At 54.5% G+C, this 19,384-nt stretch overlaps 2 protein-coding genes across 8 annotated transcripts in view; both read right to left on the bottom strand.

Moving 5' to 3' along the window:
• TBC1D14 (TBC1 domain family member 14) overlaps window positions 1-1,038 on the bottom strand; it is a 104,642-nt gene extending 103,604 nt beyond the window's left edge. For 3 of the 4 annotated variants that reach the window (XM_082727513.1, XM_082727522.1, XM_082727520.1), the window contains exon 1: window positions 61-1,038. The gene's annotated coding sequence lies outside the window, so the exon portion shown is untranslated. The remainder of the gene's footprint in view (window positions 1-60) is intronic. The other variant, XM_082727516.1, reaches the window with a different exon arrangement.
• An 11,114-nt stretch (window positions 1,039-12,152) lies between these two features.
• KIAA0232 overlaps window positions 12,153-19,384 on the bottom strand; it is an 85,745-nt gene continuing 78,513 nt past the window's right edge. For 3 of the 4 annotated variants that reach the window (XM_082727490.1, XM_082727492.1, XM_082727491.1), the window contains exon 8: window positions 12,153-14,658. In XM_082727490.1, the coding sequence (XP_082583616.1) occupies window positions 14,642-14,658 (17 nt within the window). In that variant the 3' untranslated portion in view covers window positions 12,153-14,641. Of the gene's footprint in view, window positions 14,659-16,713; window positions 16,812-19,384 lie in introns of all 4 variants that reach the window. The other variant, XM_082727489.1, reaches the window with a different exon arrangement.

The raw sequence follows: 19,384 nt of genomic DNA, 5'->3' as shown, positions 1-19,384 counted from the left end.
GCCTGAGAGGATCTTCGGGTCCGCCCGGTCCCCGTGGACACCCGCCAGGGGCCTCCGTACCTGGTCAGCTCCACCCGCGGCCATCTTGGAAGTGGGAAGCGGCCGGGAGGGGGAAGGGGCACGCGCGGGCAGGGACCAGGCGTGGGGAGCCGAGCGGCGGAGCGCATCGATGGGCGCCCCTGCCTCCCGGCAGGTGTGCGGGGCGAATGCGCCCCGGGACGTCCGGTGGCCGTCAGTCCGGTCCGGCCTATGTCTCTTGATCTGTAAAACGGGCTCTGCTGGGAGTGCTTTGCCGAGCTGTTCCGCGGGGCCAGCGCCGTGGTTCTCGCACTAAGCCGCGCTGGAGGGTTTTTTTGAAAATTCGGACGCCGGTGCCGTGCCCCAGCTATGTTAAATCACAGCCTCCGCAGGGGGATACAGTCTGGGCCGGGTCTGCGGTAAAAGCCGCCCTGCGGAGTGGGGAATGAGGTCGCTGGCCCGGATCCCAGGACGAGCCGGAGCCGAGACGGGTCTGAAGCCAGGTGCCCCGCGGGGAGCCGCCTTCCGAGACTAGGCGAAGCCTCCTTGGGGGATATCTTGTGTGCTGCCGTGTCTGTTCCCTGGTCCTGGAGTCGGCACTTCAGTAGTCGCTGAACTGTTCTATTCTGGGGACATCAGGGCAGAGGAAAGAGTTCAGTGGCTGGGACCCCGGAGGCTTGGGATCCACACAAGGCTTGGAGCCCTTGGGGCTGTCCCTGGCCAGAATGACCAGAGAGGAGAAGTCAGAGAGTCGGGTCCACTGCGAATTGGCAGAGCAGTGAGGGAAGGGGAATGTCTTAGAGTATCTGGAAGCCTGCCGCGGAAGATGAACTTGTCCGAGCCATGGTCATTAGTGTTGGGCCAAGGAACCCCTGGCTTGTTTCTACTGCCTCTGCGTCCTAGGTCTAAAAACTCCCATGGGCCACCTGGGTGGCTCCCTGCTTCTCCTTCTCCCTCTTCCCCTACTTGTGCTCTCTCTGTGTCAAATAAAATCTTTAAAAAAAAAAAAAAAAAAGTAAAAAAAAAAAAACAACTCTTAACACCTATTCGTTAAGATGACGGGGGGGGGGGGGTTTTTAAAAAGCAGTCTCTTAAGAGAATAGAATATATTAACACCCCTTACAGTGCTTGGTGCATAATAGAAGTTTACAAATGCTTACACTTCTGGGTGGTTTTAAGGAAAAATGCTGACCTTCCTTCAAACCCCAGCAAGCCTTCCCCCTGCTTTTTTTTTTTTTTTAAGATTTTATTTATTTATTTGACAGAGATCACAAGTAGGCAGAGAGGCAGGCAGAGAGAGAGGGAGGAGGAAGCAGGCTCCCCGCTGAGCAGAGAGCCCCAATGTGGGGCTTGATCCCAGGACCCTGAGACCATGACCTGAGCTGAAGGCAGAGGCTTTAACCCACTGAGCCACCCACGTGCCCCCTCCCCCTGCTTATTTTAAGAAAATACTAACAGGAAAATACAGACTTGCTTCAGGGCTTACTTAGTCAGCAATGTAATAAATAGGATTAATAAGTCCACCTTCCCAGTGTTCCTGGCCACTCCCCCAAATTCCCTCCCACCCTCATTCTGAGTCTTAGGGTTTTAAAACCCCATAATGACTAGGAACCATTGTTCTGAATCCAGAACCAAAAAAAGAAAAAAGAAAAAGAAAATTTTTGGCCTTCCGATTTACATATGGCGCCCTCTATCTGCCTTTTCCTCACCTTTTCCCCCATCCTGCCACCCACCCCCTGCTCCCTGCCCCAGCCAAGAGCCCTTCCTCGGGGCCCATCAGTCACTTAATAGCCTCAGTGAGCCTAACAATTAAAAATAAGAAGAGTGAGATAAGCTATGTGGGCGTTTGCACTCCCATCACCTGTTTGAGAACCTTGGCGCCTCCCAGCACCCCTCTGTAATAGGGAGACAACTCTGTAAGGGGGGCCCGTGCTAATGCCAGTGAGCTCTGACACTCAGTGGATTTCACACAGTGCTCACAGTGAGCACTGCTGACTGCCTTGGCAAAAATCCAGCCTCCCCCAGGCAGACCGAACCCCGAGACCCTCACAATGATTCTCACCCCAGTTGTTCCTTTGAGGGCTGGCTGCAAAGTTGTTGCTAGAGAAAGACAGTTACGGGCTGTCAGCTCCTGCGGCTCAGTTCCGGGCCCAGGACTGAGTGACCCATCCTAGACTGTGTCCATAAGGCTTTCCCTGTCTACCAGACTCCTAACACCTCCACCTCCCAAGTTGTGCAAAGATTAGAGAACAAGTAAGTGGCCGAGAGGTTAAATGTAAAAAACTGTCTGGCTTTGTCATTTTCGGGCCTGTTTGGGAAGCTCTTGCCCCGCCCCCCCCAAGTAATACGGCATAGAAAAAGTGTGTTGGTCAGCCCACCGAGGGGAGGGGGGATGTGGGCCTCCTCAGAGAGCCCACAGAGGGACTGCAGGCCTGACCTCTGAGCCTCCCTGGGCTTACAAACAGGAGCAGGCGCCTGGTGCCCATGGGAACCACTCTTGTGGGCCCTGGCCACACCAGAGGGACTGACAGCCCACAATTCCTGCTCTCGCAGATCCCCAGTCTTGAGAGACAGGTGGACATTCACCAATTCAGCCCCATCTCCTTGCAAGGAAAATGGTTCACTGACCAAAGGCAGATGTCAGGAGGGTCATAAGCACAGCATCAGGGTCCTCCAGCCCATCCCTCAGAGGGGAAACAGGCCCAAAGAGTAGGGGGTATAGGCAGTGGGCACAGAATGAGGCCAGAGGTCTCTTGCCCTGCAAAATCCCTTTGCATCTCTTCTCAGGAGATATGGGGATCTAGTCTCCCAAACACCCATTTTGCCCCAACCCTCCCCCACCCAGCCCCTAATGGGATCTCCATAAATTTCTGTTGAATGGATGAATAAATTCTGCTCACACCTGCATCTGTCCCCATAACCTGTCGAGCTCGCACAGTGACTTGAATTTTGCAGGTAAGGAGACAGGCGCTGGGCAGTGAGGCCCCCCGGTCCAGGGCTGCTTTCCACGGTCTGGAAGCCCTCACCCGTTTGCCATCCTCCCTCTCATCCTCCTGGTCCCCAGCCTCCATTCGAGCCCCCAGGGCCAGACCATCCCCACGGGGCAGAGGCAGATTGCACAGCCCTCACTGATCTCAAAAGAGCTTCCCCTCAGCCCAAGCATTTTCCAGAATCCACCAGAAAACTCATCCTTTCTGCCTTGAGTCCCGGGAGGGTTACCTTCTTCCCCGCGGACACGGGAGTGCTTACTTTTTGGAAACAATGCCTGGAATTTGGGGTTCTCTTGCTGCTCCTGGAAATTGAGCAATAACATAAAAGTAACAAATAAAAAAATAAAAACAGACAGGGAGCGCTGCATGCAGGTCAGGTTTCCCACAACCTCAGCCCAAAGAAGACAGCCAGAGACACAGAGATGGAAGAGTGTCAGAACCAGCAGAGAAGACACCACAGCCTCTGCACTTGGCTGCAAGAAGCGGCCCTCAGACCCTCACACCAGAGCCATCAACTGGCATTTTCCTCCCAGTTTTAGCAGGTGCACTTACAGGACTGCACTAGGTTAAACTCGATGAACGCAGGGAGGCAGATGTCCTAGTAGCAAGACTTTCATCAATGAGAGAAGGCATGGCTCCAACAGAGAAGGAAGGGAAAGAAGAAAGTGTAACACACAGGATCTCTCCAGTCTGTGCCTATGCTTGAAAGGAGCTATCCTTAGACAGTTACCCCCAAATTCAGGCAAAGACTAGTGTAAAAATATGTTCACCGGTGTTACTTGCAATAGTGAAACGGACATGATGTAGATGTCTGATCAGAGGGGAGATTAAATGGAGAGACTCGTATGCAGCTGTTAAAAAAAGTTTATTATAAGACAGAAGACATCCTTAAGTCATAAGAGTAATACTGAATTTTAAATAAAGTATAAGCAAAGAACACGGAATATGCATCATTCACAGGCATGAACAGGCAGAAACACTGAAATGAGTCTCAGAACACATTTGATGGTCTTCTGTCCCTATGTTTTGAAACTCAGAATTCCCCACAAAAAGTATATGCTGTTTTTAAAGATGGGCAAGGATGCTTGCTGATGGGTGACCAGCAGACTTCGAGAAGCATGGTAAACAGTCCTGTGAGGGCTCCGTGTCCAGAGCCCTCCTTATCAAGAACTTTAAGCAAAGCAAGCCCCATTATGTGCTCGCGCCCCAAGAGGTTAGGGATCCGTGCACAGCCAGGCAGCACAACAGAGCTCCGAGACTGGTTGGTGTGGCCCACCCTCTGTCACAGTGTCTCTAGCTGCCCTAGTGACCCTGTGATGCCCTACCATTGCCCCTTTTCCCGGGAACACTTGAACCCAGCTGGATCTGGCCCAGAATCAAAGCTCATCCATTCCCAGAGCATCCCAAGTAATTGCCTGGGGGAAAAAAAAAAAAAGAGTTATAATGAAACCAACAGACCCTCCGAATTAGGGAATGCCTGGCCTTGCTGGGGGAGTGGGGGAGACTCCCTGTGGCCTCGGCTTCCTGAATATTCAGAGGAGCAAGAGGCCTGGAAGGCTCTAGGTATGAGGGAAGCAGAGTGCCTGGGGGCGGGGCTCCCATTTCCTGAACACCCCAGTGGAATTTTCCAAATAGCCTCGTTTCTTAAAGGCATCATTCTGTTGCCTGCCTCTGTCATCCTCAGAAAGCAAGGCCTGGTTCAGAAGCTGTGGGGTCAGGTCCCACACGGGCGCTGCATGAGGAGGGTGCAGAGGGCAGAAGGGGGCAGGGGGGCAGCTCCTTCCCACATGCAACGATCCTCTGCAGAGCACCCCTCCCGGCCACCCGTGAGGCTCTGTCACTGGGCCTGAGGTCTCTCCAAGTTCACAGAACTACCAGGGTTATCCTCACAAATCAGCCTTGGTACCTGCCCTGCCCTCTACCCAGAACTCCCAGACTCCCTTCTTGCTAGAATCCCTGGTCCCTCCCAGTGCCTCCCAACATTGCCTCAGCGGCTGCCAGACCCACACCAGCCTCACCCCGTTCATGCTCCCCGTTATGATCTCTGGGCCACCCTCCCAGGTAACCTTTTGCCTTGTAGGGTCTCTGCACAGTCCTCAGATCCCTAGCAGACAGCCTAGCACCTGCCCGTGTTGCCGTGAGGAAACTGAGACTCAGGCAGACGGACCTTCCAGCCAAGTACACAGGCAGGATTTGAACCCAGACCCTCCAGCTCCAGAGGCCTGTTCTGGGCTGCTGTACTGTTTGGTGGATTCACTTCCTGTCCCTTGTGGTGGTAGGGGGTGGAGGGTTAGGGGGAGGAGGGCCCACCCACAGGACTCACCCCCCACCCCCCCAAGCCGTAGTTTGTTCATCTGTAAAATGGAGATGCCCATGGATCGCTTGCCATGTCCTTGGGCTCTTGGGAGGACTTGGGGAGATGCGGCCCCTGGAGGGGGGGGGCTGTAGTGAGATCTGGGAGGAACGGGTGGGAGTGTAGGTGTAGAAAGGGGCCCCTGCAGCATCACTCCGAGGGCGCATAGACTCAGGTCCATATTCTGGGGGACGCAGAGGCCGCCCAGCTTGCTCATCTCCCTGTCAGGGCTCCAAGTGGATGTCTGAGCTGAAAACAGTCAGGTGAGGGAAGAGATTCAGGACACTGAATGACGATGGGGGCGGTGCGCTAAACTCACCCGGTGGGAGGCCCGGATCTGAGGGGTAGAAAGGTCCCCCATCTCCCCTGCATCCACCTGGCCCCAGGGAGTGAAGCTCAGCAAGGCCTGGAACCCTAGCCCTAACCCGGGGTGGAGGGGGCATGGGAGCCTCGCTCTCTGGGGCCTGCTGGGTCCAGAAGAGAGCCTGCTCCTGGCAGAGGGCAAGGGCCCAGGCTGTGCCACCTCCATCCCTTCTGACCCCAGTAAGGCCCTGCAGAATGAGGCCCCACTGTGGGATGAACACCTGGCTTTCATCTTTCAAACAGTTTTAATGATGGAAAATGTCAAATGTGTACAAAGCAGAGTGCTGGGGGTAGGCGTGTTGGTGTCCTGCCGCTCCCCGCTCCCTCCACTGGGTCAGGTGTGGCTCCCATCCAGCTTGTCCAGTGCCCATCTCCAGCACTGTTCTCCCTGTCATCCCTCTGTTTCAATTCCTGCGTAGCTGATGGTGGAGGCCGGTGCAGGGACAGGGGACCCCAGCATGGTCCCTATTTGTGTCACCCTGCTGACAGGGCCTGCGTGGCCGGAGATGGCCCGGTCGGTCCTTTCTGAAGCCAAAGTACCATAATGGGTGTAGATTGGACACAATGAATAAGAATTCCTCGGTATCCCCAATTATTTCTTTGTTAAGATTTTATTTATTTGACAGAGAGACACAGCGAGAGAGGGAACACAAGCAGGGGGAGTGGGAGAGGGAGAAGCAGGCTTCCCACCAAGTGGGGAGCCCGATGCAGGGCTCGATCCCAGGACCCTGGGATCATGACCTGAGCTGAAGGCAGAGGCTTAATGACTGAGCCACCCAGGTGCCCCCCACCATTATCTTTAAAAATGTCTTTCTGGGGTGCCTGGGTGGCTCAGTCAGGGAAGTGTCTGCCTTCAGCTCAGGTCATGATCTCAGGTCCTGGGATGGAGCTCCATGTGGGGTGCTCGTCTTACCTTGAACGAGGTCACCTTGCTGGCTTATGTCATCACTAGGGCCGCAGAATGGTGAGACCCACTATTTTCAGCATAACACAGTTATGACCTTAATGCTTCATCACACACCGTTTACAAAGGGCTTTTCTATCCAGGATGGACTACCCAAACTCACCGCTGTGCTGGAGGCAGGCTGGGCAATCTCGGAATGATTTTCCGCAGACAAGGAGATGTGTCAGAGCGGGGAAGTGGCCTGCATAAGACCCTGAGGTCAGCAATGGCACCTGGCTAAGCCCAGGCACTGTCACCTGCCCAGAGTCCCGTTCACAGGAGTATACAGAGCTCACCCAGGGGTAGGGAAGGGAGGATATGCCATGGTGAGCCTCTCTGAAAAGCTATAGAAGTTCTAGAAGAGTACTGTGCACCAGCTGATTCTGAAATCCCTACCCAGCCATGGAGACCACTGTCTTAAGACACAAACCTTGCCCCATTCACACCCCTCCCGACACTCCCTGCTACCTCCAGGACCAACCTTTCCCAAGAGACACTCAGGGTCCCTCACAGACTGACCCCTCTCACCTCCCTACTTCCGTCTCTTCCCGAAGGAACATGTCCACCCCAGCCACACCCACCCGGACTCTGGCAGACTAACTCTATCAGACTAGACTCTCTGCCAAACTAACCAGAGATTCTGGAATGGTCTGACTGGTGGCTTGGGCGGCCACTGCGGAGGGAATCAGCTCCTATCCCTCACCCCATTCGTGCAGGCACATTCTTCCTGCTCAGCCTGGCAGTTTGCCTCGCTTTGCCAGTTGTACAGGGGAGGAAACTGAGGCTCGAGAGGTTGAATGGCTTGTGGAAGGCCACATGGCAGAAGCCATGGCTACTGGAGAGCCAGGCAGTCTGGTCTTCGTCCCTCGCCCTGGGACCCCCCAGCTGCACAGGCCTAGGAGGTGGAGGCTCCCCACAGCATACTCCATCTGGCTTTCCAGGCCCCAGGAGGCCGTGCCCGGGCAGTGGCTTGCCCCAGCTTCCTGGGGTCTATAGCCAGGCCGGAAAGCCAGAGCCTGCCCTGGAGGAAACCACACTGTTGCCCGTGGCCCATCTGTGGTGATGGGTGGAGACGGAGGCTCGGAGTTCTCTCCGGGATAAATGTGTTAACTGTTCTGCAGAAAGGGCCACGACCCCTGACTGTGCGCCTCCCTCCTCCCTGTGCCCCGCCCTGAGATGCCTATGACCTTGGCAAGGCCACCAGCTGGTCAGGGTAGCAAGGGGCCTCATCCACTTCACCTTGCCCCTCCGCCCAGCCTGCGGTCTTCCTGTGGCTCCCCAAGTTGGGTGGGGCTGAGGGCCCGCAAGGCAGGGAAATCGGAGAGGTAAGACGAGGAAGAGTATCTGCACGCCTTCCTTCCGAGCCCCGGAGAATGGTCATGGCTCAGGCAGGCTGGAGAGATGGAAGAGGACCTTGAGAGAGGTTTCTGACCAGAACCAGGGCTGCGGGAGTTTTACTGATAAAGATTAAGTTTATGACCAACATCAGGGTTCAGGCCTAGCACATAGTAGGATCTGGATACTGTCTGTTGAATGAACGAATGTTTCCAAGCCCTACTTATGACCAAGGCCCAGAGACCTCTTTTCTTCCTAATTGTCAGCTTCGTGCCAACATAAAGATACCCCAGCCCCCAAAAGACCTTAACGTGCAGCCGCCGTTTCTATAGCGAGAACTCAGGTTGAGGCATAATAGATCGGTAGGTAATGAGGTCCCGCAGCTCCCCGCCTTGTCCAGACAACAGTGTCACACGTGGTGGCAGTAAGCCTGCGGGAAGCAGTTGCGAGTGGGGAAAGTAACCTAGAGGCCAGGGTCTCTCACTTCCTCCCCCACTCAGGAAGGGGAAGCACCGGTGGGGGTGAGGGTGGGGGGGAGAGGTGAGGCGGGAGGATTCCGGGACCACCGGACTAAGTGGGAAGAGGCTCACCCTGCATCCTGGCCCTGTGTGGTGGGGGAGCTGCCAGGCAAAGGCAGGTTCCCACAGGTGGGGCACTGAGCCAGGTGCAGGTGTTGGGGAGGGACTGGCAGCAGAGCCAAGGGCCAGGTCTGCCCCCGCCGAGCTGTCAGCTGAGGTCCCTGATGTCTCTGAGCAGTTCCCAGGTCTGTGATTGCCGGGCGGGAGTGGGGCCTGAGAGCTTTGGCATGACCTGTGGCCCTGCAGGGGAGCCACCCGCTGGGCTGTCCGTTATCGCCGGCTTGCAGCTTGCAGTCTGTGGGAGGATGCTGGGGGCATGCTTGACATTTGTGACCAGCAGGAACTGGGGCCCCAGGCCTGGGAGGAGAGCTAGAGTCAAGCCCAGAGGGGGCCAGGACTTGCTCAAGGCCCTCAGGAGCCCTGGGGTCGCTTGAGCCTGGGGTTTAGGGCACTCAGGATGAGACTCCTTCCAGGCCGGGTCCCCTTAGCAAGTTGAGAAGGCACCACGAAGCCACCCCAGGTCTGGGCTCTCCCAGCAGGCCAGGCCCACAGTGGGCCAGAGTTACCGTGGGGGCTCCTCCCTCTGCCCAGGGGTCCTGAGCGAGGGAGAAGCCAGTGGTGGGAAGGTGTGCCCCAGACTCAGCCTGGGGTCTGAGGCCAGACAGCCGGAGGACCCGGAGACGGTGGGCTTGAGGCAGATGTGCTCTGGCTCAAACAGCAGCAGGGGGAGAGCAGGCTGACTGGCATCACATGTGACACACAGCCGCATAGCCTCTGCAGGACCGGCCTCCAAGGCAAGGGCCTTGTAGAGGCTCTGCTACCCACCACTCACCAGTCCCTGTGGGCCGGGGGGAGAAGAGGGAAGGAAGGGGCAGCCTGAGGATGGGATTTACTTGGGAGTTACCGGACCGGGGTGCAGCAGCTTCTTCTCTGCGCTCCTGGCTTCTTCCTGGCCGCACCCCCAGGATGGGACAGCGTCCCCCCGACTCCGCCTTCTGGCTGCCCCACTGTGTTGTTTTATCCTTACAAACTACCCAGGGGAGGCACCGCTAGGATCTCTGCCTAGCCGACTTTGGATCCTGGCTGTACCATGCGGCAGGTGAGAGGCCTCACTCTCCTCACCTGTCAAATGGGGCAAAGGCACCTACGTCACAGTATTGCCGGCTAACATGACCAATGCCTGGAAGGATGCCCGCTGTTCTGTTACTAGCAGACACGTGGACCCCATCCAAGGGCTCGGTGGGGAGGTCACTGCCAGTCCCTGTTAGTTCGGTCAAGTGACACAACTGTCCCTGGCGAATCTCCTTCCCCACACCAGTGACGCAAGGCCAGTGGTGGGCTCTCAAGTGGGAGCGCCTTTCCTGGCCTCTGTGCCCATGACAGTGCCCTGCCTGTGATGCCATCCAGCCACTGCCTGCTTTCAAGAGAAACCTGGGGCTGGGCCCTCCTTTCTGTTCCTGGACAGCCAAGCAGACACAGGCCCCTCCGGTATGCACAGCCACAAGGCCAGTGGCTGAACATGTAGGACATCTCATGTGGAGAGGTCTGCAAGTGGCCTGGGTGGCTCAGTGGGCTGAGTGTCCATCCAGCTCTTGATTTCAGCTTGGGTCACGATCTCAGGGTGTGACATGGAGCCCCATGCTCATAGGGGAGACTGCTGGAGACTCTGTGCCTCTGCCCCTCTCCAAAATAAAGTCTTTAAAAAAAATTAAAGGGCTTTATACCCCTTTGGTTGAGAAGCACTTAGCTGAGATGTCCCAATTCCTAGGGACAGCACCCCATCTCCAGGTGAACATGAGCACAGAGCAGTGGTCTAGCCCTGCCCCCACACCCTGGTCTTGCAGGTGTGGGCCCCAGTGAAACAGGCTGAAGACAGTCCAAGGCAGCCACAGGGCTCACCTCCCATGGACAACCTCCTGCAGGGGAACAGATGACCGCCACCTAGCCCCACAAACACCCTCCAGCCCAGCCTCTGGTACTTCTGGGAGTGGAGTGCAACAGGGCATTGCCGCCATTCCTGGGGAAGACTCGAGCCACATCAGGTGATGGTAACAAATGATGTTGCAGTAGCTGGCCAACAAGCCAGAAAAAAAAAAAGGAGACTGAATCCCTAAGCCTCACTCCTTGTATGTAATTTACATGCTTCCAAGACTGCCTGGCTGGCTCAGTTGGAAGCACAGGTGATTCTTGATCTCCCGGCCATGAATTCAAGCCCCACATTGGGTGTACAGCTTACTTTAAGAAAAAAAAAAAACCCACAAAAAACTCTACATAAGGTATATGGGTTCTAGAAAAACCACAGAAGTGTATCTTTATACTCTTTCAAGGTGAAGATAGCATTTAAAAACATGCCCACAGGGGCGCCTGGGTGGCTCAGTGGTTTAGGCCTCTGCCTTCAGCTCAGGTCATGATCTCAGCCATGGGGACAGCAAGCACTTCACAGGCCGGACTCTCCCCTCAGGAGCGACTGTACAAGGACACCCACGTTTACAAGCATCTGCAGAAGTGCTATCCAGAATACGGAGCACTCTATATGATGGGACGTTCTATATATGATCAGTGAGGGACCTATTAAATTTCTAGAACAAAATAACATAGCTATAAAAACTTATGTACAGGTACGCCTGGGTGGCTCAGTTGGTTAAGCAGCTGCCTTCGGCTCAGGTCATGATCCCAGCATCCTGGGATCGAGTCCCACATCGGGCTCCTTGCTCGGCAGGAAGCCTGCTTCTCCCTCTGCCTCTGTCTGCCATTCCGTCTGCCTGTGCTCGCTCTCTCTGACAAATAAATAAAATCTTAAAAAAAAACCAAAACCAAAACCAACCTCTCACATACACCTACAATCACAGCCACGAGTTGACGTCTGAGTGAAAACCCACTTCTGAAGTCTGAAGAAGGGCGCCTGGGTGGCTCAGTGGGTTAAAGACTCTGCCTTAGGCTCGGGTCATAATCCCAGGGTCCTGGGATCAAGCCTTGCATCGGGCTCTCTGCTCAGCGGGGAGCCTGCTTCCTCCTCTCTGCCTACTTGTGATTTCTGTCAAATAAATGAATAAAAAATGAAGTCCACAGAAGCAGGGACAGCACCGCCTTGTCACATCACATGTTCTCTGCAGACCTGTAGGTGCTCAGCTGTCTGGAGAGGCTTTGGGCACAAATGGGAGCAGCTTCCAGCGCCCAGTGTGGAAGTGCAGAGGAGTTTCCCTTATACTTTAAAAATCCACTGATTTCTTTTCCTACAATGAACGTTGATCGTGTTAACAGGTTTTTTTTCCCCGTAACAAAGAAGATGGAACTTTTGTCTATACCTCTGGACAAAAATCACATGTTTCTTGCAGGATTCAGGCAGGAGCTGGGGTTGGGGGGGCGCATGAGACTCGTTAACCAGCAGGCACCCCCCTCCCTTTTCCAGCAAAGCAGTGCACCAGCATTCCGAGCAAATGCCCGTTAAGAGCTGCATGCCTTTCATCTGGAACGATGTGACCTGGATGCTTTCCATTTTCTCCTGACGCAGGTCACTAAGGCTGCAGATCTCTACAAAAGATCCTCTGCTATGATAAACAAAGACAACCAACTGTTTTTTGAAATTTTTATTTGGTGTTAACTCCACAAGAAAACAAAAAAATCAGTTACTCTGGTGTACGTGAAATCAGAACAATACAACCACGGGGAAAAAAATCTCAGCCCAGGAATGGAACACGGGTACTTCAGTGCTATGGATATGCAAATGCGCGTCATACCACAGTGCGTCTCAGCGTTTTGCCAACTTTTTAAAAAAATGCTTTTTCTTTGTGATCATCCATTCACAAAACTAAAAACCACACTTTCAACTCTGTTGCTGAAAGCCTCTGGACTTCAGCCATTTAGCTATGAAAACAAATAAATACATAATCTGTTAATCCCCTTGCCCATTTTATGATCCATCCCCGTTCCCCGTGGAAGGTGCACTGTCTTCCCGCCAGTGCATGAGGAAGTCGGCACCTCGGCCACCTGGAGCCCTGTCTTGATAAAAAGCAGCTGTCCAAAATCAACTGAGCTAAAGGTTGTATCTGAAATATGTTTATTTGGTCTCTGCTACATAAGCAACGATTTCTAGAATGATCGTCACTGTAGTGATTTTAGGAATTTACAACTTCCAATTCTTTTTTGCCTTTGCTGTTAAATTATATTTCAGTGCAGATGCTAATCACTTTTTAGGAAGCTCTGGAAGAAAGAAAAATACATAAAACCTTATAAAGTCTGTAAATAAATAACAGCAACATAAACCTTACATGCACACACACACACCCCTGCACACGTACACGCACACATGCGCGCGTGCACGCACACGCACACACACACACACACACATACTTTAAAGTGTCATAAGATGTGCCGAGTACGAACAAGCCCTGGCGTGTGGTGAGACCCCAGCCCGCCGTCTGCTGGGTTTCTCCCAGTGAGGACACTGAAGCCAGGGCGGCTCTGCAGCCTTGGAGTCATCTGTGTCCTCAGTTACAAGCAGGCAACTGCACCCACAGCTCGGAGCAAACCAGGGATCGCCCAGCCACTCCAGCTCCCAGCTAGCGAAGTGTACGTGTGTACCACCTGCCAAGACTTGCGGTGAAGCCATCTCGTCCACGCCAGACTTCTCTGCCATTCCTGGTGTTACGGACATGCTAAACTGATTTTACACATTAGGTTTTGTTTGTTTGTTTTTTAAATAGAATAACAATTTGGTTTTACAACACTGCTCCTCGTAGCTTCATTTGCTGCCCACCGGCGTGGAAACTCGAGGTGGCGGCCATCCTGAATGGACAGGACTTGGAGGAGACGGACTGACTGCTCAGCCCCCACGGAGAGCAGGAAGCAAGTCCCATGAAGCCATCACAAAGGTCTGGAGAAAGGACATCTCTGCCTGCCCCCAACCCACCACACCGAACTTGCCCAGAACATTCTCGCCAACACAAAATGAAATCTAAGCTCTACTCGATCACAGCCTTGACAGCGGCTAGCTGTAGCAGCCAGGGCTTCTCTGGGGTGACGAGGCGGCCTGTACTGCATATCAGACATTTATAATTTGGAGTTCTGGAGGCTTCGATTCAATGGAGGTCGCCAGAAAATCATGATCTGCAACTAAAACCCTCACCACAAATAACCCTGAAGGGCATTTGGCGCAAAAGTCACCACAACGTCAAACAGGTTGGGAGTACGCCCTTGCCCTGCTCTGCCTCCGCTGCTACCCCGCACCTCAAAGCCTTGGCTCCTCCAGTTAGCAAGAAAGTCACAAACCATAGTATCTTCCATGATACTTGAGGGGGGAGAATCCTAAGAGAGAAAACAGCATTTTGTAAGTCTCTAAAAGCATACCCTTGTGGCTCCTACGGCAAATGTACACGAGAGCTGACCTTGTGAAGCCCGTGGACGAGTCACCCATGCTTCCCTCTTGCCTTGAGAAAGACCCCGATCCATGGCAGGGGTGGGTGTTATATCCCAGTTCAGAGAAAACAAAGCCTAAAGGTTTCAAAGCTCAAGTCTCTGGAGAGCGGCAGTGGCCGCGGACACCGCGGCGCTAAGGTGACAGTGACCGGGGCTGCAACTGGAAGGACAGACAGCAACTGCGGTCAAGATGTGGAAAGCAGGGTTGCTTCTAGACAAGCACATGCACACCCATTCTTGATTTGACAACACAATCTAGTCTATTTCAGATAGCCAAGAATTCAACAGCTTGGAAAACAAAAAATCTTCAACAGGATAGCTGTCCTCAACTCTAAAATAAGCAAGAAGAGAAAGATAATTGCTGATCTGAATCAGTTAATTGAAGAAGAAACCTAAGTTGTTGCTTTAGATTAACAGGCCTCACAAAAGGGTATTTGCCATCACATATCGCTCTCAAAAAATAATTTGTACTACGCTGCAGGATTAGAGATGAGTTCGAGAAAAGAGCTCTTCTTCGCCAGGGTCCACCCACTCGCCTCCGCCCTCCGAGCCGGAGCCATCCGAGCCGGAGCTGGTGCTGGAGTAGATCTTTCTGCGGAAGCCGCTGGGTTTTGCTCCGGCACCTCTCTCTCCTGCACACCTTGCTTCATAAACAGAAGACACCTGGGATGAAAGAAACAGTTTTCAACAGATCAAAAGCCAGACTTTTTTCCCAAAGGGCTACATGAAACACTCCCGACATACAGAGGGCAAACAGCAAATCGCTGGCTTCCTGGGGAGACCCACAAGTGACGAAGAGCTGCACTGCTTCGGGGCAAAACCACCACACTCTCCTCTGCGATTCAGAAAGCGGCCAAAAGGCTGATTCTGTACATTGAGACCCTGGGACAAAACGTTCCAAGTGTGAGGACTGACTGCACGAGCCAAGGTATGAGGGCCACCTCGCTGGGGGCTGGGCCAAGCACCAGGAACCCGGGGAGGTCGGTGCAGCTGTGTTGTCCCCGGGCTCACATTCTGGGAGAGCCCACAGCAAACTGACCAAGCAACAGCACGGCACACCATGGTTTTTGTAAATGGGGTGCTGTGGTCGATAGGGGAGGCGCAGGCAGGGGACACACACACATGCTCTCTTTCTCTGACAGTTGTGGCAGGGGAGGCCCTCTGAGAAGCGTCCTCACCTGAAGGCCGAGAAGCAAGTCTTGTGTAAGGAACAGCCAGAGCTTGCCTGGGGGCTGGGCTTCAGAAACCGGAGTTCTAAAAACTCTCTATTGTGTGGGACTGTCCCCCACACACCAGATGGTCAGCATCTCTGTCCCCCAGGACACTGACTACAAATGGAAGCCCCTCCCTAGTCACAGCAACTACCAATGCTCCCCGAACCCCGTCAGACATGAGTGACATCACCCTCCCTCTCCACGGCCACCTGCCATGCCGCGCCCCCCACCCCGAGGTGATCAGCAAAGCTTCTGTCCCTCAGTGGCCCAAACCGGGCCACACCCACCGGCCAGTTATAGTAACCAGCGACATCCCGCCGCCTCTCCAAGTCATAGTAACGAGCAACGCCCCCCCCCAGTAACCAGCACACCCCCCAGTCACAGTAGCTAGCAATGCCCCTCTCCAACAGTAACCACCCCCCATCATACTAGTTAGCAGTACCCCTTCCCCAGTCACAAGAACCCCCATCACAGAACCCAGGACCACCCCCTCCTCAGAGTAGCCAGCACCCCCCATTTCCAAATGGCAGCACTGTCCCTGGTTGGGACCTCTGAGGCAGCAGCAGAAGACAGGCACAAGGAAGGACAGGAGAAGAGAGGATGTGAGGCCAGAGGCACACGAGGGCAGAGCTCGACAGGGCCTTTTTCTGGGCAAGGCGCAGGGACAGAAGGCCATTCTGGTTAGGAGCGGGAGTGGCTGAGTCCCCGCGGAGGCTCAAGGCTCAGGTCTGCACTTTGCGGTGAGACTGCACGGCCTGAGACAGGACGTCCCGAATCTATGCAGAATGGCACAGGGATAGTCCCCCCATCAGGCGTCGTGAGGAGCAGCGAGGGGTGCTCAGCCTGGACAGGGTGCAGGAGGTAGGAGAAGGGGAGGGCGGGGTGGTCAGGGCCAAGGGCCAGAGAGCGGCTCCCAAGCATGGGTGTGGCAGCTGGGGTGCCACAGGGCACCCCCCACAGAGGTGGGAAAGATAGGGCCATGGGTGCCAACACCCTAGGGTGCCCTGGGGGAAAAGTCCTCACAGGACCAGTGCCGACACAGAAAAGAAACAGGTGTCCTTATTCACCCACCTGCCTGCCTAGCAGGAGCTCACAGGCCTGGTAGGGAAGCAGTGCTACAGAAACCAAAAGCAGCCCGGTGTCAGGGCTGAGGCCAGAGTGCCACACAGGGCATGGTGAGGGCAGAGGAAGGTGGGGTCCATCCCTGGAGCTCACCAGAAGGCTTCTGGGGGAGTGCCAAAGTCCAACTGGTAGGCAGGAATTACCAGTGGCAGCACTGGGAATGACAGACTGGGGGTAGCGAGGGCAGGACTGTGGGAAGCCTTGGTAGTAAGCGGACAAGGTGGGAGGAGATGAAGGTGGGGACTGAGGGCCTGGGAGCTGGGTCACCTGGGACTGGCAGGGGAGTGGTGGGGGGGAGCTCCCAGGGCTCCCAGGCTCCAGCCTGAGTGGCAAGGAGACGTGGCTGTTAGTAAGTTAGTAAGGAGGAGGACAGTCCACTTACCCTATTAAAATCTAACAGACGCTCTTCGTTACTGGGTATGTCTTTACCATCTGGACACTCTTCTATACCATTCTCTCCCTTGGCATTTGTATAACAGTCTTAATCATTTTGAATGGAGAAGGGAAAAGAGGGAAAGGGGGGGAAATTTCATTAAGACACAGTTATGAAACATACATTTTTGTTTCATTTTTTGCTGAGTCAGATCAGTTAGGTTTACCAACACTCTGGAGAGTTTAAACAGTCACTAAAAGCAGACACGCGCACACCAATCAGCCAGGTATGCACGAGCAAAATGCTATGTCCATTTAAAAATTCTAATAAATTGTTTATTGAGTTTTTAAAAGACAGGCTGGCATAACCAGACATGCCTATTATCCCAGCATGAGACAATCATTCAACAAAGCACACCTGTACTAGGGTAAGCCCTGGGAACACAGGATAAAGACCAACAAGGCCTGAGCTCTCACAAGCGTACGGAGTGCAGAGGGAGACAGACGATGCAGTGCATGTGTGTTCATCTAACAAATGAACAAAGGGGCTTCCGACAGGAGGAGTGCAGTGGGAAAGACAGAACAGCAACCACCTTGTCTGTTCCCTCTCAAGCCAACATCACGCTAAAGCTCATCTGCCCTGTATCTGAAGGACAGGGAAGAGAAAGGAGGCTTGTGGTCTGAGTAGGCAAGCAACCCACAGAAGGGGATGGACCTGGAAGATGGAATTAGAAGAAATCAAACAGATCATTTAGTGCAAAAGTTCTCAGCCCTGGGAGCGTGAAGCCTAGCCCGCCAGCCCAGGCCCCACCTGAGATCCTGGCGGATCTGGTCAGGGCCAGGTGGTTCTGATGCGCAGCCATGGCTGACCGCTGCCAGTCTTAATCCAGACCAGCGCCCCCACACAGCTGCGGACACACAGTGACGAGAGAGGAGACAGCTGGTAGGCCCAGGGCAGACCCTGGCTTGAAATCACCATGTGCAAGTCCTGTAATGCCCCCAGTGAAGCATGTTTCCTGTTGACTGTGGTCCAGTTACCACGAGGAGTTCAAGGAGATGACATGCTCCCCATGTGTGACATAGGAGCGGACAGGACTGATGCTCAGTGGCCGCTGTGCCCTCGTACCATTGGGAGTTGGACACATCACATTCTCCATGACCTTTAGCTCTCTCTGCCTGCCTCAGGACCTCGAAGTCATGGGCTCAGGTTCACGAAAATAACCCGGACACCGGGGCTACACACACGTGAGCAGACCCCTGCTTCTGCACTCACCTGCAATGTAACTGGCTCTCTCTGAGCCCTGGCTCCCTCAGCTCTAAAACAGGGTCACCATCTGCCTGCCAGGGGTCCTGTGCACAGTAGAAGAGGTGACGCGCAGGCAGCCTCAAGAACAGTGCTGGCATGCCGGCTGGTGAACCAAGACCCCAGCTGGCTTGCCCACTCAGCTCACCTGACCAAGCATCATGGGCCCCATGCACCCTGCCAGCTCGTCACCATAGGAACAGTAATGGTCTCCTGGACTAGGATATGCCCTGGGTGGAGCTGGAGCCAGCCCTCCCTGACTCCTGCACTTCCCAGCCCTGCTGTCAGGATTCTGTATGTACAAAAGTAGCTCGTGACACCACAGGTGTCAGGAATGGGCAGTGGTAACTGTGGACAATGTTCTTTGTGATCTGCCCATGGACGGCTCCCGTGTTCCAGGTTAGGACCACGTGCCAGGCCTGTGCTATGCACATTACTTGTCAGAAGTACCCCCTTGGGGAGGAACTATTGTTAGTCTTTTTCTACAAACCCAAACAATGGAGACACAGGAGGTCTGGTCACTGCCCCAGGTCTACCAGCTGGCCATGGAGGCCCTGGGCTCCAGCTCCGTTTTGTCTCCTGAACCCTTAACTGTTATCTGTATGGTTTCCCTGCAGCGCTTTCTCCAGAAGACTGAGCTAACACCCACACACTTACAATGAATGAGCCTTCCAAAGGTTCAGAATTCAGCGCGTGAGCTCTGGAGACCACGACTCAGGACAGACCCCTCATGGCTTGGGGTGCGCAAGGCCCTCATGCTCTGGCTGCTGGTTTCCGGCAGACCATGTCCCCACCGTGCTCTCGCGTTGCTCCCCTCTGCCAGGCACACTGGGGTACACCAAGCACATTCTGCTCCAGCACCAGCCAGAGCTGCTGCCCGGGCACCTCCCACTGCAGGTGGGCCCCACTGTCACAGGGCTCATGTCCTCACTCCCTCTGCTGGTGCTGGGATGTTAGCTCATCAGGAGGGCCCCCAGGGCCTGGCACAAGGCAGGCCTGTAAACAACACCGCATGCAGCTACATCCATGAAGGCATAGGTGGCAGGATGCGGGGCTCAGACTGGCGCCCCGGCAGCAGGGTGCCTCGATCAGCTGGCTCACTCCGAGTCTCCACCTCCTGCCTTACCGTAAAAACAGATGATCCCTCTCCTCCAGGGAGGCTGGGAGCTGCCAGGTCACCCCTGACTCACGGGGCTTGTTATTAACCCCCAGCCAGGCTAAAAGAGACTCCAGTCACTCGTGCTGAGAGGGCAAGAGGCTCCCCATTTTCCTGGCCAACCTGCTCCTGAGACAGCTCACCCCACCCCCACAGGCCGAGAGAGTGAGGCTGGTCATGTCACGGTGACAAGGCACCTGCGCAGGCATTTAATGCATAGCT

The sequence above is a fragment of the Mustela nivalis genome, assembly GCF_964662115.1.
Source record: "Mustela nivalis genome assembly, chromosome: 4".
NCBI classification, from domain to species: domain Eukaryota; kingdom Metazoa; phylum Chordata; class Mammalia; order Carnivora; family Mustelidae; genus Mustela; species Mustela nivalis.
The sequence above is the reverse complement of the archived record's forward strand: the minus strand, read 5'-3'. Positions and strand labels throughout refer to the sequence as shown.